Source organism: Phyllobates terribilis, unplaced genomic scaffold (genome assembly GCF_046119375.1).
Source record: "Phyllobates terribilis strain yellow unplaced genomic scaffold, ASM4611937v1 Scaffold_453__1_contigs__length_1468511, whole genome shotgun sequence".
Classification (NCBI taxonomy): Eukaryota; Metazoa; Chordata; class Amphibia; order Anura; family Dendrobatidae; genus Phyllobates; species Phyllobates terribilis.
Genome location: NW_027363213.1, coordinates 1,042,380 through 1,067,226, shown reverse-complemented (window position 1 = coordinate 1,067,226; position 24,847 = coordinate 1,042,380). Strand labels below are relative to the sequence as shown.

The window sequence follows — 24,847 nt, the reverse complement described above, 5'->3', positions numbered from 1 at the left end:
GAGTTTGCCACAAGCCTCCTAATATAGCTGAACATGAAGAGGATGATATGCTGCAACAAATTAAAAAGGCAACAAAAACAAGTCATGGTCAAAAGTGTTGGATCCCTTGAAATTGTTCCAGAAATGAAGTAATTCTCCCAGAAAATTATTGCAATTACACATTTTGTTATACTTGTTTATTTCCTTTGTGTGTATTGGAACAACACAAGAAAATAGAGAAAAAAGGCAAATTGAACATAATTTCACACAAAACCACATAAAATAGGCCGGACACAATTGTTGGCACCTTGCCAAACTTGTGGGTAAATAACTTAGTTTCAAGCATGTGAAGCTTCTTCAAATGCAATTGTGGCAAGTAACAGGTGTGGGCAATATGAAGATGACACCTAAAACCAGATAAAAAAGGGAGAAGTTGATTCAATCTTTGCATTGTGTGCATATGTGTGCCACACTAAGCATGGAGAAAACAGAAAAAGAAGAAGAGAACTGTCTGAGCAGTTAAGAACCAAAATTGTTGAAAAATATCAACAATTTCAAGGTCCATCTTCAGAGATCCAGATGTTCCTTTGTCCATGGTGTGCAACATAATTAATACATTTACAACCTATACAGTCAAATATGGTGGAGGTTCAAAGATGTTTAGGAATTGGTTTGCTGCCTCTGGCACTAGGTGCCTTGACTATGTGCAGGGCATCATGAAATCTGAAGATTAGCAAAGGATTTTGGGTCACAATGTAGTGCCTAGTGTCAGAAAGCAGTGTTTGTGTGCTAGGTCATCAGTCTTACAGCATGACAATGACCCCAAACATACTTCAAGAAGCACCCAGAAATGGATGGAAACAAAGTGCTGGAGAGTTCTGACCCTCAATGAGCCAGGATCTAAATCCCATTGAACACCTGTGGAGAGATCTTAAAATTGCTGTTTGGAGAAAAATATTACAATTTGAGAGTCATCAGTGGTTGATACCATCTTTTCAGTTAGCCATTAAAAGGTAAGAAATTTCAAGCTTTCGAGACTACTCAAGTCGGTTCATCAGTCATAGTATAACACAAAATCTGAAGAGTCACATATTTATACACAAGTGGGCACAGGAATAATGCAATAGATGAGACAAGTGACATGAAGCAGAACTATCAGTATCGGAAACGGAGAAGCAGTTGTGGCCGTAAATATTGGAAAAATTCAAATATCAGGAGTATGAAAGTTTTATTGTCCTGTGATTGAGGTCGGGCCCATGATTGTGATGCCCTCAAATGGTCTGAGGAGCACATTCCTTAGTTGATGTAAAGACATAAATCCATGAGACACATTCATTCCTGCTCTGAGTGTGTCAAAGGTTGTCATAACTTTGTCTCTCTGAGATTTGAAGTTACCTTTTAATACAAGTAATTTCATGTCCATGAATGTTTGGCCACAAGTAGATCTATTCTTTTTTCTTTTATTGTGTGGCGATGAGAATTCATCCTTGTTCTAAGTTTTTGCCCTGTCTCCCCTACATACAGACCCCCAGTTGGACATTTGGTACATATAATTAAGTACACTACATTAGATTTGATGTAGCTGAAAGTACCTGGGATCTTGTGGTCCTGATGTGAGTTGGGAATCTTTATCTTGTCCATGGTCATTATAAATGGACAGGTTTTACAGTTACAGTTGGTGAGGATGAATGCTGTAAGTTTCACCACAAAGGTGAAACTATCCTCCCAGTCAGTTTGCTTTCCCTCCCAGTATCTTTTCATTCTAACAATGTTAGGTTTCTGGGAGATTATACTTGTTCCTTTTATTTTTGGTTCTCCTTAGCTTGCCTTCTTTGCCCTATATGAATGTGTTTTTGTTTCTCATTCAGGGTTTTCATATTTTACTTCATACTTTCCTTTCCCCTTGGTGACAGTGTGTTGCGGCCTCCCCTCTGGTTCCTCAGGAGGTACGAGAAACTCAACGGCCTATTAGGGAGTTAGGTCCGTGGTGGCATTTTTAGTTGTACAGCTAGTGCCTTTTAAGTCGGTACATAGACTAGTTGGGTGTAGTTGCGGCATTCTCCCCTATGTGGGTTCTCCAGTGGCTATCAAGATACGCTTTCTGGTTAAAACATTTCCCACATTTTGAACATGAAAAAGGCTTCTCTCCTGTGTGAGTTCTCTGATGTGTGATAAGAGTTGATTTCTCTGTAAAACATTTCCCACATTCTGAACATGAAAAAGGCTTCTCGCCTGTGTGAGTCCTCTGATGTGCGATAAGAGCTGATTTGTTTGTAAAAGATTTCCTACATTCTGAACAGGAAAATGGCTTCTCCCCTGTGTGAGTTCTCTGATGTATATTAAGTTGTGATTTCTGAACAAAACATTTCCCACAATCTGAACATGAAAATGGCTTCTCCCCTGTGTGAGTTCTCTGGTGCCTAACAAGATCTGATTTCTGATTAAAACATCTCCCACACTTGGAACAAGAAAATCTATTCTCTGCTGTGTGAATTTTTTGATGTTTAAGAAAAGACTTTTTGAGGGGAAAACTATTTGTATATTCTGGATGTGAAAATGGCTTCTTTGCTTTAGGAGCAATTTGTTTTTTAATGCTTATTTTGTGACTTTGATTTTCCTTAGTAGTCGGTAATGAATCAGAAGACAGGATCTGTTTCAAATGATCAGATGACAGATCTTTGCTGTGAAGGAATGATGGTTTATCTGGAGTAATGGCATTCCGTTCAATTGTATCCTGTGAGATCTCAAAATCATCTGATTTGAAAATTGAAGGTGTCAGCTGTCCCTCTGATCTCCTGGTACAGTCATCTGCCAAGAAGAAAACCAATTATTATTTTTTAAGAAAAAATCCTTGAATTTTATATTTTTGAACATTTGTACTTATACTGTCTGTAAAAAAGGCAAGTTATATAAAAAAAAATTGAATTATTCACCAGGACAATAACAGTTCACAGTCTAATAGAAAACCTCATAGGATGAACCAGTGGATCGTAGTGTTCAACTGTTTGTTCATTCTGTCTCCAAAATATGGAATAAAAAGCCGCCAATGTTATGTAGGAGAAAATAATACCAATAAAAACTTCTAATCATCTCACAAAAAACAAGTCCCCACTCAGGTCCATCATCTGTCAATGGAAAACCAGAGGTTTCCACATTATTAGTGGCTCAAAGGCTCTTGAAAAGCAACATGGCTTCCATAAACCAATCCAGCAATATCCGCTCCCCCAAAGTCAGATCTCCCCCTCGCTTATGAGCTTTGCAGTAGTTTATGTGCCTAAATCACATATAGCCTCCATGTATTTGGCATTACTATAATGAGAAGAACCCACTTAATTTACGGTGTGTGTCTCCTGGAGCACAATCTGGGTACTATGTGTTCGATAATAAATTGGCATATTAGCAATTTTCACTCTCCAACATCCACTGCGTGCTAATTTCTGGAAAGAGCCTGTGGAGTCAAAATAGTCACTACTCCTATAGATTAATTCACCGAGGGTTATAATTTCCAAAATGGAGTCACTTATGTGGATTTCTACTGCTCTGGTTTTCTGACATTTTGTTATATTAGGGCTTCTGCAAAAGGTGTATACCATCTCGTCTGGGACGTCTACTTCTCCTCCTGCTTCGACTTGTGTGACGTCTGCTTTTGTCACCAGGCGCCGCCTTATTCATTCTGCAGGCGGCGCTGGTGATGGAGGAGACGTCAGAACCAAAAGCTCTGGGCGGTGCAGGCTCTGTCCAGCCACTAAGATTAGGATTGCTGGGACCAGTAGTACCATCCAGTCTGGCAGTATGGGTGTGTGTGCTGTCCAGTTGGATTAATCTGCTCCCTGCTTCAGCCAATTGGAAAGCACCGCACCCTACTAAAGCTGGAAGCATATTGCCGGAAGCTGCCAGATACAGCCTTGTTCTCCTCTGGTTCAGTCCTCTGTGCTCAGCTCCCGGCTTGTGTATTTGTTTCCTGTTGTGACCCCGGCCCGTTTACTGACTACTCGTGTCTTCTAATTTTGGATTTTCTCTATCTTCTTGGTTCTGACCCGGCTACCTGACTATTCTTCTTCCCATCTCACTCCACAGAACAGCAGATAACACCATGGCCCAAGCCTAGGGGTCTCTGTGTAAGTCCAGATCCATGTAGAGGGGTTAAACAAGTGTTTCCCAAACCCCATCCTCACGGCCCCCCACAGGTCATGTTTTCAGGATCTCCATAGTATTGCACAGGTGAGAGAAATCCTGATGCCTTGATGATACTTCAATCACCTGTGTAATACTAAGGAGATCCTGAAAACATGACCTGTGGGGGGCCGTGAGGATGGGGTTTGGGAAACAGTGGGTTAAACGGTGATGAGCTAAGTAATTTGTGAAATCTGTAAACAGGGTAGATGTGCCAAGCCTGTTCGTGGTAGCCATTTTTTTGATCTTCCAGGTGACCATGAACAGTGCCCCCAATACATTGTGTCTGCACACTATCCCAGCAAAATCTGCATTCAAATAGCTAAATGGCGCTCCTCCCCTTCTTAACCTGCCATGTGCCCAGACAGTAGGGTACAACCGTATATAAGGTATTGTCAGATTCAAAAGAAGTTGGAAAATAATTTGTAAGGTTCATTTGTTTCCTATTATCCTTTGTGAAGAATTCCAAAGTTATCACCAGATAAAGTGACACACGTCAGATTTGAAAAATGGGGCCTGATTAGGAACAGAAAACTGGCTGCAGGAAGGGGTTAAATCAGAGGATTACTGAAGTCAAAAACTGTGACTAAAGACAATAACACATCTACTGAAATGATCAAACTCAACAGTCTCCATCAGAGAAAAAGGAGTAACTAGTGGTGAAACCTCTCTGGGGTAATTAGAGTATGGGGCTCGGGGGCTCTTGGCAATCTAAACCAGGGCTGGAGCCAACACATCTCTTGCAGGTGTGAATAAATGTATATTACAGCCATCAGCCACGTACAGCTTAGAGATATATCATGGCACAGGTGTAATGTTTTCTGTATAGTTTATCACAATCCTGTTTGAAGTTAGTTGGTTTTAAAAGAAATTGAAAAGTCAGGATAAAGGGAAACTCTGCTGTTATTGTACAGAAATTCACACTTGGCCTCACTGCACATTTAATGTCGATCATAAAAGCGAAGTTTGGCCAGAAAGACTGGACCTGGTCTTGTAGGGACCATATGAGCACATTCAGCAGCACAGAAGGGAGAGGAGGTAGATTCATCCAATAATATATCAGGGTTCTAGGAAGCCAACAGCATCATTACCCTCAGCTTTTTCTTACAGGCCCATCAGAATATTTTTCTTCAAGTGATTTTCTCACTTGTCAGCACATTCTACGTACGCTGTCATTTAGCTTTGTAGTTTACAGATCTGGACAGGTAACGGTCAGCGTCTTCTAATCCCAGGGGGCAGGTGGATCCTCCAGGTTGTAAGTTGTATAAAAAAAAAGGGCTTTTCACAATTTCTCAAAGTAACTTGAACATTTTCGGATGGAGGAGAATGTTATGCTCCAGCGGCAAAATGGTGATCACACGATTGTCATACGGCCGGACTACACCACCGATAAAGAAGCCACAGCCGGTGTCTGAGAAGAATCTGTGACTTCTCTGCATTTAGTGGTTACTACTCACCTGGGTAGTCATATGTAGGAATCTCCTCTTTACACCGCTCATCACCCCTTACATATGCCTCTATAGTATTTATATGGGTCAGATCTTCACCCTGAAACAAATATTATAAAAGTCACAGACAGATGAGAAGTCACATCTATGATCAGCTCTAATCCTGCCATCTCCACCGTTCTCATTACACAAGTATAAAACACATAATACTGGTGGATAAAACAAGACTGAGCACAAGACCTTCACAAACGTCTACACATCATAGGGGAGATCTCATGACACCTTCTCTCCATCTACCTGATGATCCTGAGGAACATTGGAGTCTTCTTGTTTACAGTCCTGTGGAAGAGGACGGGGACATCTGTCTGGTGTTGTCCTCTTACAGGATAGATCTGGAGGAAACACATACAGGTACTGATTTCATTCTTTACATACAGATAATTATGGGCCGTGTGTATTCAGTCCTGTCTATTACCTGGTGATGTGAGGGGCTGGGGAACCTCCATCATGACGTCCTTGTACAGATCTTTGTGTCCTTCTAAATACTCCCACTCCTCCATGGAGAAATAAACAGCGACATCCTGACACCTTATAGGAACCTGACACATACAATGATACCGTCATCTCCCCGATCCCTTCATAGCGTTACTGTATAATGTCCCAGCATTCCCAGCAGTGTCACCTCTCCAGTCAGCAGCTCAATCATCTTGTAGGTGAGTTCTAGGATCTTCTGGTCATTGATGTCCTCATGTATCAGGGGGTGAGGTGGAAGCCCTGTGATTGGGCTCAGGCTTCTTCCCCATCCCTCAGACACAGGGGCCTGACAGCGCTCACTAGAGGTCTTCTTCACTACTGTGTAATCCTGGTTATGGAGAGACATATTAATAAATCTCACTCCAGACATTTCCAGAGTCCTCACCTCTCCAGTTCTGTCCATCTGTTATTCCCATAGATAATAATGATGTAATGTGACGTCATCAGAATCTCTCACCTCTCCAGTAAGGCGGAAGAGGATCTCTAGGGTGAGGTGTAATATCCTCTCCGCCATCTTGTCTGTGTCCATAACTATCTTTGATGGGTAAATCAGGAAAATTCTCTTATATAGATCTTCACTGTGAGGATCCGATATTTTAGGGACCTGAATGAGAAGAAGATGAAATCCTGTGTAATAATACAATTACTGGAAATAATAAGGGGAAACATATGAGGAGATTTATTATTTTACAGTATTTAGTTTTTGTCTTTACATCTACTAATAAAACCTATATCTTAGGCCATAGATAACAAGCAATTTCTTCCTTGGAGTCTGCAGCTGAATAAGTTTCTCATAGACTCACTGTCAGGGAAATATTGAGAAAATATTAACAATTTCTCCCAAACCCCTCTTCCCTCTCACCCCTCCCTTATCCACCATTTGGACCAACTGTTTCCATGCAATTTAACACACACACAGCAGAAGTCACTTGTAGACAAATGAAGCACAAAAGGTGCTACTGACCCACTTAACATACGAATGCATCTCCTCTTAGCACAGACCTGGGATAGATTGACACTTTCCAGCAGGGGCAGAGATTGAAGGAAAACTCATTTAGGCTTCAAAGGGGTTTAACACAAACTCCAGGATATCCGGAGCTGATACGAAATAAGAAATATTGGAAGTTCCATAACTCTGCTAATAATGGGACACATATTTTTAGTGGCAGGGTCAGCCAAGGAACAATAGGCTTATTTTTTTCGTAGTTGTGAGCCCCTCCGGGGTGCAAAAGTAACAAAATAACAGACTGCAACTACGTCATATGTGGTCTCTAAAGGAAGGTAAATTCATAACTGAAAAAATGGTATTACTTCCGGGCTTCTGCGATCAACCAACAATAAGTTATCGCAAAAGCCAGATATCCTAATAAAAATATGGAGGCTGGAGAACAGCCCATGTAATGTCATCCTAGGATCTGTGTGGGCATGTCTCCCCTTAGGCATAAAAGAATCCACGGAGGATGGAGGAGTATTCATTGCCAGGGGGGTATGGAGACTATAATAAACAGATGTTGTTCGATAACAGTCAAATCAATAAGTGGGGCGCCCCCCTCCAGTTAAATGGAATTGTCTCTGCGATATGTTTATTAAGCAAGTCTTCTTTAATCCTGTTTATATTGTGTACCTGTATATTCTGTACTGTATTGTCCCCTTTGTAAAGTCCTTGTATATTTTTCATAACATTGCCTTCATTTTGGATTAAATATAAAATGTAATAGTCCTGTTTCTCTTGCTCTGTAATCGTTCCCTCCCCCGAAGCCATAAACGCTACCAGAGCGCAGGTGTCAAACCAGGCCTGTATTATATTTCAAATCTGGACGGTGGTGGCAGCGAATAATAATAATTGGGTTATCGTGAAGCTGACAGTGACCGTACGGGGGCGTATATACATATCCCGACAGAGTGACGGCAATGGTGAGAGATTGTGTGATCTTCCCGGTGTCGTCTCTTTGCGAGTTCCTGACACTCACCTTCCATAACGCTAATTCTCGTCTCATTTTCCGACACTGGAATTGGCATTCGCAATACTGCAGGAGATATTCATCACAAGTGACATGAGAAATAACTACTTCATGATGAGGCAACATCTTCTACTACGGCTCTAAAACCATATTTGGCCAGAGTCCGTCACTGACTACATCACCACCGGCCGTCTATATGAATGTTTCCCGTCTTCCTCAGACTTTAATCTTTTAGCAAGTCAGATCTCATGTCTGATTCACACACAGAAGTTTGAGGCTTTTATAAAAGCTGTTTTGTTTGCACAAACACCGCGGACAGAAATGATTTGATACTAAAGTCTACATGTGCAGTGTATTATGGGGTTTACTTCTGGCCTTAGGCTTTCCTATATTACAAGAAAAAACCCAGAAAAAAAAGCAGACATTAAAATGTTTCAAAAGAAAATTGGCACCAACAATTCTTGTAAAAAAAAAAACAAAAAAACATGCAAAAAGCAGAAGACACATTGTCACTTTTAAACATTTGTTTTTGTTCTCATACAAATTCTTTTGGGCACCAGAACATAAATGTACACTGCAAGGCTGGCAGAGCTGCAGCTGCAATAAAACCACTTGCTCCTGCAAAAGGCAAACATGGCATCTAAGAAGGTTTGACAGAGTTCGACTGATTGCCCCTCCTCCCCCAAGTGCTCAATAGTATGGGGCTGACTAGTTCCTACAATACTAATGTCTAATAATGGTGCCTGGTCCTGCAATGTACGAAAGTCTATTAGGCCAGGCCAGAGGCAGCATTCAATAAGTTACCTTTTAACGCCCCCATAAACATTAGACTAAAGTTGCATGATAGCACTGATTTCGAGGGGTTTGGTAAACTATACAATGTATTTGGAGGCCTCCCGACAGATGATGTCAGGGCAGAGAAGGATCTGGGATCCTGAATTTCAGAGGCTAAAATGTTTGTTCTTCCTGTAGATAATCCTCCGATAGAGGAGTCTGGAGGCGACCCTCATACAGATCACAGGAAAGCTGGAATATTTGTGTGTATGGGGGAGTCGAGAGAGATAGCCGTCTGCCAAATGACCGTTCAGTCAACACTTATCTCATGTGTACGGGCCGTTAGTATTACACTGACAGGCAGTGATGATAGATGGCACTACAGTAGTACAGTGCATCACCGGAGCAATCATAGGCTTGTATGTTGTGTGATCGCACTAAGGAGAGTGGTTTAAAAACGTTTATAAAAAAGGTTTAAAAAAGTTTTAAAATGAAAATATCACAGTTTTAGCAAAAATAAATTTTCATCACTATAGAGAAAACATGGATATAATGGGAAAATGGAGAGGGAGGTCAGCTCACTGTTTATTCAATGCACTTTGTCTGAAGATCACCGCATGGAGCCGCCCTGGTCAGGGACATTTCAAGGTTCAAGTAGTGAAAGGAGGAGAGATGGATTCTCCAGCATTGTCTATATTGTTAAAACCTCACATTTATTGTGAATTCATAAAACTGTTGTGATGGCATACCACCAAGTGCCGACCAAACCAATGCTTATTCCTGATTTACAACATGTGAGTCTCTGTGATACTTTTATATCCTTCCCTTTCCTGGGTGTCCATTGATTACTGAGCACTTCTCAGACAATTTAACCCTGTATTGTATGGAAGAAAAAGAGAATACACAAATACAACTCATGCATGAGACATTCAATAAAATCACTGGAAATCCAAAACAAATACAATTAATTGTACTGTAATATTAATCCTGTCTGATGCTCATTCCCTGTGGGGCTCTAGTGTGTAATATAAATATCCAGTATGACTTTCTATTTAAGATTTTTCTTTTCACATCTCCACCTCTTAATGGTTTATAAGACTTTTCTATTCCTAATATCTGAAGGATCTGATATCCCCTTTATGTTTTTGTGAAAAGTGTCTTGAAACCACAGACAGGTTTAATGTTGTGGGATTGATTGCGTCAGATAAATGTCTTCTAATACATGTTTATAGCGGATCTGACGTCCATCCCACATATTGCTGTTAACTCTCTATACACTCTATTAAATAGATGACCCCTATAGTGTCACAATTGATGAAATTGTGTATTGCAAATTGTTGTCCCGTTAGGTTTTCTTCAAATGTGTCGGTTTTATTAACATAATCGCATGCTTTACAGGATGTATGTCCACATTTATATATATATACACTAGCCATTGAGCCCGTTCTACGCCCGGGTGGCGAGCATTTTTATTGGTATATGGTCTCCCATGCTGGTATGGTGCTGCCCCCCATCCTGGTATTTCTGCTTCCCCCATCCTGGTATTTGTGCTACCCTCATCCGTATCCTGGTATGCATGGCACCCCTCACCCCCAATCCTGGTGCATGGCACCCCTCACCCCCAATCTGGCTATGCATGGCACCCCTCACTCCCAATCCGGGTATGCATGGGACTCCTCACCCCCAATCCTGGTGCATGGCACCCCTCACCCCCAATCTGGCTATGCATGGCACCCCTCACTCCCAATCCGGGTATGCATGGCACCCCTCACCCCCAATCCTGGTATGCATGGCACCCCCTCACCCCCAATCCTGGTATGCATGGCACCCCTCATCCCAATCCTGGTATGCATAGCACCCCTCATTCTAAATCTGGTATACATGGCACCCCTCATCCCAATCCTGGTATGTATGGCACCCCTCATCCCAATCCTGGTATGTATGGCACCCAATCTCTCATCCTGGTATGCATGGCTTCCCCATCCCTCATCCTGGTATGCATGGCACCCCTCATCCCCAATCCTGGTATGCATGGCACCCCTCATCCCCAATCCTGGTATGCGTGGCACCCCTCATCCCCAATCCTGGTATGCGTGGCACCCCTCATCCCCAATCCTGGTATGCGTGGTCCCCTCACCTTCCAATCCTGGTATGCGTGGTCCCCTCACCTTCCAATCCTGGTATGCGTGGTCCCCTCACCTCCCAATCCTGGTATGCGTGGTCCCCTCACCTCCCAATCCTGGTATGCGTGGTCCCCTCACCTCCCAATCCTGGTATGCGTGGTCCCCTCACCTCCCAATCCTGGTATGCGTGGTCCCCTCACCTCCCAATCCTGGTATGCGTGGTCCCCTCACCTCCCAAACCTGGTATGCGTGGCCCCCTCACCTCCCAAACCTGGTATGCGTGGCCCCCTCACCCGCCAATCCTGGTATGCGTGGCCCCCTCACCCCCCAATCCTGGTATGAGTGGCCTCCTCACCCCCCAATCCTGGTATGCGTGGCCCCCTCGCCCCCCCAATCCTGGTATGCGTGGCCTCTCCACCCCCCAATCCTGGTATGTGTGGCTCCCTCATCCCTTTCACGCTGCACACATACAAAAAAAAAAAAAAACACAAACTCACCTTTCTTCCCTATGCTCCAGAGCTGTGGTGCTCTGTTCTGCCAGAGGCCGGGTGAGGAGTGTGGCGCCGGAGTAAAAAACGTGCCCATACCGCGCTGTCCGGCGCCATTTTGCTGAAGACACACTGCGAATGTGTCTTCAGTAAAATGGCACCTGATAGCGCTATGCACATGCGCCGATTCCGACGCCTTCACTCCTGCCCCGGTCTCCGGCGAGAAGAGAGGCGCTGTGGCAACGCTCCTCCCGGTCAGGTAAGTATGCAAGTATGACGCCGGAGATGGCGGTATGCGTTCAGTGCCTACACACTCCTCTTACCTGTAATGGCTCCATGCGTTCTTCTGTCTGGAGCCAGACTGTGCAGGCGTGTCGCGCTTGCGCAGTCTATAGAGGATTCAGACAGAGGGACGCTTGTACGATTATATTATAGATATATTCTTTATTTTTATATAGTGCCAACATTTTCCGCAGCGCTTTACATACATTATCATCGCTGTCCTCATTGGGGCTCACAATCTAAATTAAAAAAAAAACCCTAACCAAGGATAACCAAGTCACATTGTGTTTGGTATTTGTTTCTTAAAAAAACTCGGTGAAAGTTTTCCGCCAAGTGTAGAAGCCTTTTTGAATACAAAACTCAAACAAAATATGTAAAAGAATTTACAAAGTCTGGAGGATGGATCTCAGACATCGAAAAAACTAAGTTTGAAAGAGATATCAAAGACAACGAGTCAAATTCAATTTACACATGGAAATGAAACAAACCAAGAGCTACTGTTCTGAAATACAGATCACACAATAAATTCAAAGGAAATAGAGGAGAGCGGAGGTCAGCTTCACAAATCCTAATGTGTCCATGGGTTCCTCTAATTATAATTCTCTGAGGACTTATCTGATGTATCAGTGGGATCAACTAAAGACAGAACAAAAATAAATTCTCAAGTATTCCCCACAATTCAGCACAAAACAACGGGCGGGCTGAAAGCACAAACGTGCCCGGACATGTGCGGTCCATGCCGGAGTGCATCACGGTCTCCTATCTGCGAATGCGCATGTCCGGAAGCATGCGTTCCACGCCGGAGCGCATAATGGTTTTGGATTGCATTCCACCAACATAGGATTTTTCTGTCTCTGAGATCAGCGTCATGGGAGACTAAAAACAAGTATTGTGCATCCCATCATGCAATAAGCATGTAGATATACTTTATCACTACATAAGATATGGGATGATGGCCCACAGTATATTCCTAAATGGTCAAATTTGACCTCTATTGCACAATTAGAGATACACAAGAATCACCACACTTGTTAATTACAAAATAGTATACGTGGAATAATTGATAAGAAATAATTCTGATATAGAAGCTCAGATATCTCGATGAAGTACAACAATATGTGAACCTCATTCACAGGGCACTGAGTAGCAATGGGTAGAGTATACAATCCAAAAATGTAATCCAGAATGGGGCTGTATTCACTCAAAATAGGCAGAGGAAATTTGCTCATTGTGTCCCTTAGGGGCCAGTGAATCCAGTTTGGAAATCCACTGACTTTCTTTTTTGAGGGTACATCTGTTGTGATCACCTCCTCTCACATTGGGTTTAACCATCTCAATGATACAAAAGGAGATGTCTCCGGTTTGATCTCAATGTATACTGTACATGTGTCTCGCTAATGGGGTGTCCCAACCAAGGCGTATACTGCCCAAATGCCGTTGACCCAACTTGCCCTCCACTCTGACCGAATGGAGATCCAGCTTTCCGATCACCCTGACCGGTTCGGGGTACATTTTCCCCACTCCTCTAACAGGCTATGGGTACCTTCCTCCCATACTCCTGACAGACAGGGGGACACACCTTTCTTTTACCTTGCCCAGTTGTGGGGCCTACCCTTCCTGCCATCATTTTTACCTTGGGAGCCATGCTCACTAGGGGGCAGCTACGACCGGCCATGTCACAGTCCATCGTGACACTGGTCACCGGCACGGAACCACTTTCCCTATGATCCTCATGTTTCTCCCCATCCCTGCTCATCACCTCGGGAGCTGTGCTAGTCATGGGACAGCTACCATTGACCATGTCACTATCTGGAGGGACACTGGTCACCCGCACGGGACAACCTGCTTCCTGGTGTGTCCGTGCCTGCTCCCCTTGCCCATAGCACTTATGCTGGCTCGCTTTAGGGGATCCTCAGCAGCATCACCAAGCAGGGTGAGGTGGCTGAATTCCCATTAACACAACATACATTTTTATTATGCATGAAATTGACATTATTGTCATTACCGTCAATTGACATTATTGACAGTGGCATTACATGACATATCAGATCTGGGAGGGTGGTCAGGGATGTATCGGGCAATCAACCGTCCCAGATCAGTTCCCAATAGCACATTAGTGGGGAGAATCTCCAACACCCCCACTTCCCTTAACCCCCTCCCCGCACCCAAATCCAGAAAAACTCGGGCTATCGGCAAACACCCCCAAACCCGGTGACAGTCAGGGTCTTCCCAGTAATGAGTTCCTCTGGTAACACGAACTAAGGGTGGATGATGGTACATTCTGCGCCAGTGTTTTTAAGGTCAACAGTAACGGTGTTGTCCACAGTAACAGGTTGTAAGTTTTCCCGGGCCCTGCCAACCGCCCCACCCACAAAAAGAATGGCTGCAGTAGGTCCTGGGGCCTCAGGTGTGGTGCTCATCTTCTGCCTCTCCAGGCAGACAAGGCTTGTGTGACCCGTTTGGTCACAAACATAACACTTATGGGAGTTAAATGCAGGCCAGGTGCTGGAAGATGGGGCAGAACCCGCTGAGGGCTTACCCCCTTTCCAGCTGGCGGCGGCTGACTTCCGCACCTCTGGTGTGCGGTTGGCCTTATAGGCATCTGCAATCTGGGCGGCTTTGGCAGCCTCCTTTGGCTCCCGGTCAAGCACAAACTGTCGAATTTGCACTGGGCAAAGACGAACAAACTGGTCGTTCGTCATCAGATCCTTCAGGTCCTCGAAGGTGGTAACTGACAGTCCTTGGACCCACTGCTCAAAGTTGGTCCTGAGCCCATCCACCACGTCACTGTAGCTGTCATGTGGTCCACGCTGGAGGGCTCTGAACTTTTTCCAGTAAACCTCCGGAGTCAGCTGGTACTTTTTTATCCCAGCCTGCTTGACGGCCTCATAGTCTCCATCTTGTTTTCAAATTAGAGAAGCAAACACCTCCAGAGCTTTTCCTTGGCGCCCTGGGGTTAAATACCTGGCCCACTGGGCTTCAGGCAGCTGGTACTGTCTGCAGGCTTTTTCAAATCCTCAGAGAAATGTGTTCAAGTCCCCGTCCTTTTCCATTACAGGAAAATGCTCCGGACGGGGTTTAAAGCAGTTGGTGTTGCCGGTCTCATTGCCCGATGCGGTGGATTTCGGCAGCTGGATTCGGGCTAACTCCAGCTGGTAGCGCTGCTCATCTTGCCACTTTCGCTCAACAGCTTCTCGATCAGCTTGGGCCTGTCGCTCAGCAGCCTCTCGGTCAGCTTGGGCCTGTTGCTCAGCAGCCTCTCGGTCAGCTTGGGCCTGTTGCTCAGCTCTCTCAGCCTCAGCCTGTTGCTCAGCAGCGTCTCGATCAGCTTGGGCCTGTCGCTCACCTTTCTCAGCCTCAGCCTGTAGCTCAGCAGCCTCTCGGTCAGCTTCGGCTCGTTGCTCTGCTCGCTCCTGGAATTTCAGGACCAGCTGCAGTTGTCCATCACGATTGTCTGCGGTGAGCAGCTCCAAGGCCATCTGCAGGTGGGGGTCCACACTACCCTGACTGCGGGTCTGGCTGGCAATCACAGGTGGGAACCCTGCAGCAGCACTATCCGGGTCTTGGCTGGCCACCCCATCATCCGAGCTCTGCAGCACCTTGCAACAGTTCAGCAATCATTTGGTGCCTGGTTTTGCCTGTGGGGTCAATCTGTCTCAGCTCACAGAGAGCAGTGAGAGTCTCCTTTGACTGCTGGTGATACCAGGGCTCTTCACGTGTAGCCATCATTGCCAAATAAAAGATAGGACAGAAAAACAAGAGAAGGGGAGGGGATGCAACTGCTATACGTACAGTAATGTCCCAAATAAAAAAATATTAAAACACTGACTCTTATTTCTTAAAAATCTGCACAGTATTCTCGCAAGAACCGTGTAAGTTTTCAGTGACAGGAATGATTGCTCAATCCAACCACTGATGTTCTGTAATATCCCACCGCTTGCCACCAATTTGTCAGGGTTCAGCAGCGACGACACCAGGGAGATCACACAATATCTCACCGTTGCAGTCACTCTGTCCGGATTTCGTCAGGGAGTGGGGACTACATAGGTATCGTCAAGCGACCAGTGAGCGTATGGCATCACATCTCCGGATTCCAACGCATGGAATATGTGTATATGCCCCTGTACGGTCACTGTCAGCTTCACAATAGCCCAATTAATATTATTCGCTGCCACCACCCTCCAGATTTGAAATATAATACAGGCCTGGGGGGAAGCCTGCGTTCTGGTAGCGTATGGCTTCATGGAAGGGAACAATTACAGCACAAAAGAAACAGCACTATTACATTTTATATTTAAACCAAAAGGGAGGCAGTGTTATGAAAAATATACAAGATTTTACAAAAGGGGACAATACAATACATAAGCAGTTACACAAAATAAACAGGATTAAAGAAGACTTACTATATCTATCACTGAGATGATTCAATATAGGTGGAGGGGAGACACTCAGCAAAATCTGTTGCTATAATAAATATATACTCCCGCAATGAATACTACTCTAACCTCAGCAGATTATTTTATGCTGCTGAAGGGAAAGACCTGCCCACACACCCCTTGGATGACATCACGGGGGCTGGTCTCCAGCCTTCATATCTTTATTAGATATCTGATTTTTGTGATAACTTATCGTCGGTTGATCATAGAGACCTGAAAGTGATACAATTTTTTCCGTTATGATTTTACCTTTCTCCAGAGACCTCACACGGTATAGCTGCGATCTGTTATTTTGGGACTTTTGCGCCACAGCCCCCCAAGGGGCTTACAGAGACAGGAAAATATCCATATCGTTCCCTAGCTGACTCTGTCACTAAAAATATGGGTCCCATCATTATCAGAATTATGAAACTTTAGTTATTCCATATTTCGCTTTGACTCTGAAGATCCTGCAGTCTTTGTTAAACCCCTTTTGAGCCTAAACGAGCCATTTCCTCTTTCCTTCCATCTCTGCTCCTATGCTGGAAGGTGTCAATCTATCCCAGGTCTGTGCCAAGAGGAGATGCATTCGTATGTTAAGTAGAATAGTCTACTGAGCTTCTTGTACTTGTATTTGCATACCAACAGCTGCGTGGAGTGTCAGCTCTCCTCTGGTGACAAATGGTGGATAAGGGAGGGATGAAGAGGGGTTTCAGGGATAGAGAGAAATTGTTAATACTTTCTCAATATTTTCCTGACAGAAACTATACACTAAATGGTCCCTAACTGACCGACCCTTTCTGAAAGTTATCATGGGAGTAGATCCTACAGCACCCCTCAGGTCCGGTTCAGCCACAAGTATATCCCAGTGTTTTCTGAGGATATGAAAGATACAGTCACTCTGATGGTTGTAAGTTTTTCTTACTCGTGTTGTCCAATCTTTTTCTTGGTCTCTTGGTTAGGTAAGGAGAAGTGTCTGTCTCTCCCATTTTTCTGCAAACGATGATGCAGAATCCAAAATGTAACAGGTGTACCCTTTTTCCCTGAATCTGATGTTCAGGTCTATTGCCTGTATATTAAAATCTGTGACATTAGAGCAGTACCCAACCGTAAAAACTGGCCCTTGGGTATTCCTCTTTTTATGGGGATGGGGTGGTGGCTATCCCACTTCAATAGTTTATTAGTGCTTGAAGGTTGATGGTAGATGAGTGTCCCTAGGGTCCCATTGTAATCCTTCTTGATTAGTACATCCAGGAAAGGCAACTGGTAATAATTAAACTCTGATATAAATCTCAACCCCACTCTATTGATGTTGAGTTCCCTGACAAATTCAAAAGATTGTTCACTCGTCCCTGACCAGATGATAAAAATGTAGTCAATATATTTGTACCATACCCCAATATATGGATGTCATCACTTATCATCATCCCCGAATATTGTGGATTCCTCCCACCAGTCCAGGGATAAGTTAGCATATGAGGGGGCACAGCGGCTCCCCATCGCAGTACCCCTGAGCTGGTGGAAGTACTTCCTGTCAAAAAGAGTAATAGCGAATTTTAGAAGATCCTTCATGAAGTCATTATGTCTGCTACACTCTACTGATCTCGATTTCAAGAAATGTCTTACTCCTCTGATATCATCGTCATGCGGTATATTACTGTACAAAGCCTCGATATCTAGTAAGGCCGGCTGCTCCCCTACATGCATGTATACATGCTCGAGGGTCTACATGTAGGGGAGCAGGCAAAGGGAAAACCAACTCCAGAGGGATTATTCCAACTGCAGGACCTCAGACGCTACTATGGGAACATTATACTGTGTGGGGGCATCATACATACTGCATAAGGGGCATAATGGGGGCATTATACTGTGTGGGGGCATCATACATACTGCATAAGGGGCATAATGGGGGCATTATACTGTGTGGGGGGCATCATACATCCTGTATAAGGGGCATAATGGGGGCATTACACTGTGTGGGGGGCATCATACATCCTGCATAAGGGGCATAATGGGGGCATTACACTGTGTGGGGGGCATCATACATACTGCCTAAGGGGCATAATGGGGGCATAACACTGTGTGGGGGCATCATACATACAGCATAAGGGGCATAATGGGGGCATTACACTGTGGGGGCATCATACATACTGCATAAGGGGCATAATGGGGGCATTACACTGTGTGGGGGCATCATACATCCTGCATAAGGGGCATAATGGGGGCATTACACTGTGTGGAGGGCATCATACATCCTGCATAAGGGGCATAATGGGGGCATTACACTGTGGGGCCAGTAAAGGGGTCCTGTACTATGAGAACAATACGTTTCCTCCCTTCCTGTCTCTATAGTTGGGTCGTATGTATCTATTACAGGAAACAGAACAAAAACCTTATGATTCTTATAAAGGGGCAACACAAGACCCCAGAAGAGTCTCCGTGCTGAAGGGGTTAATGCCCCCTGCGCCCAGTAATGGGGGTCTCCACATACCTCCACCTGCAGAGCCGCCACCACATATATGGCTGCTCTGTGCGCACAGGAGCTGTGATGATGTCACAGGAGGGGAGGAGTCAGGGGTCACATGATCAGGGGCCTCAGTGGATGCAGGACTCTGCTGTGCTGGTTGTCATGGTGCTGGATGAGCTGAAGTTTATGTGTGGGGTCAGGAGGGGTTTACAGTGTGGATGTAGCAGAGCCGCGTGTGTACGAGGTGTATGGAGCAGAGCCGCGCGTGTACGAGGTGTACGGAGCGGAGCCGCGTGTGTACGAGGTGTACGGAGCGGAGCCGCGTGTGTACGAGGCGTACGGAGCAGAGCCGCGCGTGTACGAGGCGTACGGAGCAGAGCCGTGTGTGTACGAGGTGTACGGAGCAGAGCCGCGTGTGTACGAGGCATACGGAGCAGAGCCGTGTGTACGAGGTGTACGGAGCGGAGCCGGGTGTGTACGAGGTGTACGGAGCAGAGCCGCGTGTGTACGAGGTGTACGGAGCAGAGCCGCGTGTGTACGAGGTGTACGGAGCAGAGCCGCGTATGTACGAGGTGTACGGAGCAGAGCCGTGTGTACGAGGTGTACGGAGCGGAGCCGGGTGTGTACGAGGTGTACGGAGCGGAGCCGCGCGTGTACGAGGTGTACGGAGCAGAGCCGCGCGTGTACGAGGTGTACGGAGCAGAGCCGCGTGTGTACGAGGTGTACGGAGCCGAGCCGCGTGTGTACGAGGTGTACGGAGCGGAGCCGCGTGTGTACGAGGTGTACGGAGCAGAGCCGCGTGTGTACGAGGTGTACGGAGCCGAGCCGCGTGTGTACGAGGTGTACGGAGCCGAGCCGCGTGTGTACGAGGTGTACGGAGCCGGGCCGCGTGTGTACGAGGTGTACGGAGCCGAGCCGCGTGTGTACGAGGTGTACGGAGCAGAGCCGCGTGTGTACGAGGTGTACGGAGCGGAGCCGCGTGTGTACGAGGTGTACGGAGCGGAGCCGCGTGTGTACGAGGTGTACGGAGCGGAGCCGCGTGTGTACGAGGTGTACGGAGCGGAGCCGCGTGTGTACGAGGTGTACGGAGCAGAGCCGCGTGTGTACGAGGTGTACGGAGCAGAGCCGCGTGTGTACGAGGTGTACGGAGCAGAGCCGCGTGTGTACGAGGTGTACGGAGCAGAGCCGCGTGTGTACGAGGTGTACGGAGCAGAGCCGCGTGTGTACGAGGTGTACGGAGCGGAGCCGTGTGTGTACGAGGTGTATGGAGCAGAGCCGCGTGTGTATGGAGCAGAGCCGCGTGTGTACGAGGCGTGCGGAGCGGAGCCGGGCATGTACGAGGTGTACGGAGCGGAGCTGGGCGTGTACGGGCCGTGCGGAGCGGAGCCGGGCATGTACGAGGTGTACGGAGCGAAGCCGGGTGTGTACGAGGCGTGCGGAGCGGAGCCGGGCGTGTACGAGGCGTGCGGAGCGGAGCTGGGCGTGTACGAGGTGTATGGAGCGGAGCCGGGTGTGTGCGAGGCGTGCGGAGCCGGGCATGTACGAGGCATACGGAGCAGATGCTTCCCCTCTCCAGGAGCGATCACAGCAGCTCGGCATGAGACGTTCTTGTACTACACAGACTCTCCTGACAGAACACAGCTCGTCAGGACATAGCCCCGACCTCCAGCGACAGCCGGACAGTCCCATTGGATCGGGGACGGTTGGGAGGTTTCTGTATATAAGTTGTGTGTGATAATTGTAGAATTATTAATGTCTCAGCATAAAAGGATGTACCTGCGTGTTTGTGCCGCGGTCCACATGCATGGAGGGGGTTGAGGCGGTGCTGGCTGTATTATGCAGACGGCATCTGCCTATAACAGTAGTAACCAGAAACTACTAGAAACTCTGCACCAAAATGAAGCAAATCCTTATTCTGGGACCTTCGCCTTGTACGTAACACCCCCGGATCCGGTACAAGCTGGGCAGATGTTCTCATTCCTATCACTTTCTGCTTAAGGTTCTGCGGTTTTCTGGCCAACTATAAAAAAGAAAAAGCGTAAAACAATATTTGTTTCTGCTGCATTGACATAAGTCCAATCTTTCATAACATATAAATCTATTACACGTCGGGTCAATGCTGTAAAGGACAGTAAAGTGCCAGGGTTGTGGTTGTGGTTGTGGTTTTTGGGGTCACTCTACTTCCCTCCCAAAAATACAATCAGAAACTTGTAACTACTGATCTCTCCACAAGAAAAAGCCGACAACTCCATCAATGGGATCATTTTATAAAATTAGGTCTTCGCAAGATGAAAATGGTCTCACAAACCACATTTTTTTTTAAATGTTCATAAAAAAACCCAAACAAACAAAAATAATAACCTTACTTTGATTTTTTTCCCCATTTTTCAATACTTTATGTGGTAAATTGAATGTTGTCATTCCTAACAACAACTAGTCCCACAAAACACAAGCCCTCCGTCTATGTGAATGAAAAAACAAAGTTATATTTTTTGGGAAAAAGGGGAGGAAAAAAAACAAAACATTGCGCTTGTCAGAATAATGTAATTGCTATATATATTTTTTTAAATTGAATAATTTTACCCAAAAATTGTGATCTGTTATAATATTATCATTCTTCATGCGAGATTAATCATTAGTCTGTAGATAAATCCAAACATCTGGAAGATGTAGAACAATATATCTCTGATTCTCTTCTGCCAGGATAAGCGCCTCCTTTCTGTCCTTTCTGTGATGGAGAAAACGCTTGAAAGATTCAGAAAGTCCGATGAGTTTTTGGAGCTTATTGTAAAGGGCCTTAATGACGACCTGGGAAAGAAACCACCAGAAACAAAGGATCCAACCAGGTAAGTTCTAATGATCCCATCTGATAAAATGATCAGCTTTATTTCCATGGGATTGTTCTGTAGAAGAGATGGGACCTGCAGCATTTTGATCCTGAACTTCACTATGTATAGATGTAGCAAAGCTTAATGTCACAATTCACACAGCGCAGTGATACATTGTCTCAGAAGGTTAGCTCTCATAACAGAATTAACATCACTTATAGTGGAACTAAGCTTACAATTTGTTTTCAGAATTGTGAAAATTCTGGCACTTTGCAAAGCACTTCATTAGTTTCTTTGGCGTCATATCCATAAAATGATGATATTAAAGTGGCCTCCAGACCCTGCTTTTCCCCAGTGCAGGAGCGTTGCTAGGGTCCTAAGAGATCAGGGACCCCAGCCCCAAAGTACATGTTTCCCCTATAACCTCCCTGCCACTTAAAAGAGGATTTATACATCTATAATTACAGTATACCACTGTTACTAATCTAAAATACACTATACAAAGACCAATATTCCCAAAATTACTACTATACAAGGCCAAAATGATCCTGCTACACAATGTCCTCTACCATCACCACCACACAGTGAGTCCATATATGAGAGAAAACCCCACAGGGTAAAAGACCATCAAAGGAGTCCAGGGAGTATAAAATCTATCATATTTATTCAGCAATAGAAAAATAGGATGATGGGGGAAGGGACACAACACATATGTGATTGTTAGACATGTAAGCGAAAAAAAGCAAGGCACGCAAGGAAGGGGCCATTCTAGGTATAATGGCTGTCTATAGGATCATCATGGGTATACTAAAATATCCCAAAATACACACCGCATATATTCCACTGGGGGCAACAGTCATCATATGCAGGTGCATCTCACTAAATTACAATATCATCAAAAAGTTAATTTATTTGAGTTCTTCAATACAAAAAGTGAAACTCCTATATTATATAGAGTCATTACAGACAGAGAGATCTATTTCTAGTGTTTATTTCTGTTAATGTTGACGATTATGGCTTACAGCCAATGAAAACACTAAAGTCAATATCTCAGTAAATTAGAATAATTAACAAAAAGCACCTGCAACGGCTTCCTAAGTGTTTAAAAATGTCCCATAGTCTGTTTCAGTAGGCTCCACAATCATGGGGAAGACTGCTGACTTGACAAATGCCAAGAACGCAGTCATTGACACACTCCACAAGGTCCCAGAGTTCCAATTTTCCTTTGGAAATCAAGGTCCCAGAGTCTGGAGGAAGAGTGGAGAGGCCACAATCCAAGCTGCTTGAGGTCTAGTGTGAAGTTTCCACAATCAGTGATGGTTTGGGGAGCCATGTCATCTGCTAGTGTAGGTCCACTGTGTTTTATCAACACCAAAGTCAGCGCAGCCGTCTACCAGGAAATTTTACAGCACTTCATGCTTCCCTCTGCCGACAAGCTTTTTGGAGATGGAAATTTCATTCTCCAGCAGGACTTGGCACCTGTCCACACTGCCAAAAGTACCAATACCTGGTTTAAAAACAACAGTATCACTCTGCTTAATTGGTCAGCAAACTCACATGACCTTAACCCCATAGAGAATCTATTATAGAGAATCTATGGGGTATTGTCAAGAGGAAGATGAGAGACCCCAGACCCAACAAAGCAGACGAGCTGAAGGCTGCTATCAAAGCCACCTGGGCTTCCATAACACCTCAGCAGTTCCACAGGCTGATCGCCTCCATGCCACATTGCCGCATTGATGCAGTATTGATACAAAAGGAGCCCTGACCAAGTATTGAGTGCATTTACTGAACATACATTTCAGTAGGACAACATTTTGGATTTTAAAAACATTTTTCAAGCTAATGTTATAAAGTATTTTAATTTACTGAGATAATGACTTTTGTGATTTCATTGGCTGTAAGCCATAATGAGTGGCGTACCGCCAATGGTGGCAGGCCACACCACTGCTATGGGGCCCGTGAGCCTCGGGGGAGCGAGGAGGATAGGTGAGTATTGGGGGGGTGGGAGGTTGCGGCGGCGGAGGAGCGGGCACACGCAGTAGCGGCTGCTGTAGCTACCACGTGTGCCCGCTGCTAAAGGGACATGAATATTCCCTCTTCTCCACTTCCATGGGCGTGGAGAAGAGGGAATATTCATTCTCTTTAGTAGCGGGCACGGAGGAGCGCTGAGCCGTGGCTCCTGCTTACAGTGCCCGCTACTAAAGAGAATGCATATTCACGCTTGTCAACGCTCATAGTCCCGGCGTGGAGAGGAGTGAATATGCCGGCAGCAGCAGCAGCTCACCTCGACAACTGAGAGCGCGCGCTGCTCAGATACCAACATGAGCTGCTGGCAGACAGAACACAGCAGCTCTGGAGCAGAGGTGAGGAAGGAAGGTGAGTATAAGTGTTTATTTTTTGTGTGTGCAGTGATGGGGCCACACATACCAGGATTGGGGGGTGAGGAGGCCATACATACCAGGATTGGGGAATGAGGGGGCCATGCATACCAGGATTGGGGGATGAGGGGGCCACACATACCAGGATTGGGGGATGAGAAGGCCACACATACCACTCCTGACCCCATTTCTGGCGATTGGATATTTCCCTGGATCTTGTGTATCCTGCTGCATATTGCTGTATATAACATAGGCTTACGTCATGTGAACAAAGGTCAAATAGCTGTTGGCTGAGAACTCGTCCTGTATGAAAAAATCTGCGATGGAGGTTCCTAATACGGCTTCCAACGAAGATGTGAAATCATCTAAATGTGTATAAGAACTAGCGAGTGATAAAGGAGACAATGGCTGGTAGGTAATAAGTCATTACCTGTCTGCCAATATCTTCTTCTGGAAGACTTCAAGATATCATGTATTACATATTACATATTAGTTTGAAAGAGCACCATGTAATACCACATGTGTCCTGGAGAGGCCACTACGTCCAGCAAAACACAGCTGATTGCTGAGGGGGTTCACTGCCGGACCCCCGACTATCAACTGATCGCCTGCAAGTCCTCATTTGGGGACAGGAGTTGTTCACACTTGGCATATTTTGTGATTCATGAGGGGAGGACAGTAGCCGGATATAGACTTTTTCTATAAAGTCAGATTAAAGGGGTTTTCAGGAATGTTTTTATGTAATATATAGGAGGTTCCCAGTGGTAGAGAAAACACACAGAGCTTTACTTTCTCCTGCTGCTCCAGCTCTGGATCTTCAGCGCTTCCTGTGCTCTATTGTGACAGGCTGCAGGGGTGATGGCTCAACTTCAGCACACATCATTGCTGCAGCCAATCACTGAGCTTAGAAGCTCTGTCAGCATGGCCCACTGAGCCAAGTGATTGGCTACAGAGGTGCAGTCATGATGTCACCCTTGAAGCCAGTGACTAAAGA

The 24,847-nt window shown here is 45.4% G+C and overlaps 2 protein-coding genes across 2 annotated transcripts in view; both read right to left on the bottom strand.

Moving 5' to 3' along the window:
- The window catches only part of LOC141229036 (oocyte zinc finger protein XlCOF29-like), a 242,596-nt gene extending 223,869 nt beyond the window's left edge, over positions 1-18,727 (bottom strand). The window contains exon 1 of the mRNA XM_073667402.1: positions 18,669-18,727. The gene's annotated coding sequence lies outside the window, so the exon portion shown is untranslated. The remainder of the gene's footprint in view (positions 1-18,668) is intronic.
- LOC141229023 (uncharacterized) lies at positions 199-14,464 on the bottom strand. The gene is made up of 7 exons (XM_073667390.1): positions 14,336-14,464; positions 6,592-6,738; positions 6,283-6,462; positions 6,076-6,199; positions 5,898-5,992; positions 5,610-5,700; positions 199-2,787 (listed from the first exon to the last, which is right to left on the bottom strand). The coding sequence occupies exons 1-7, from the start codon at positions 14,462-14,464 to the stop codon at positions 2,015-2,017; spliced, it is 1,539 nt and encodes a 512-aa protein (XP_073523491.1). The 3' UTR covers positions 199-2,014.
- Positions 18,728-24,847: the final 6,120 nt, after the last annotated feature.

What these genes read in the sequence shown, in the direction of transcription:
- LOC141229023 (XM_073667390.1), bottom strand. Translation starts at nt 14,464, where the DNA reads ATGACGAACGACCAGTTTGTTCGTCTTTGCCCAGTGCAAATTCGACAG. An exon ending in TCTTCCGCCTTACTGGAGAG is followed by an intron (nt 6,463 to 6,591) that starts GTGAGAGATTCT and finishes CTCCATAACCAG; the next exon opens with GATTACACAGTAGTGAAGAA. An exon ending in TTGAGCTGCTGACTGGAGAG is followed by an intron (nt 6,200 to 6,282) that starts GTGACACTGCTG and finishes TGTATGTGTCAG; the next exon opens with GTTCCTATAAGGTGTCAGGA.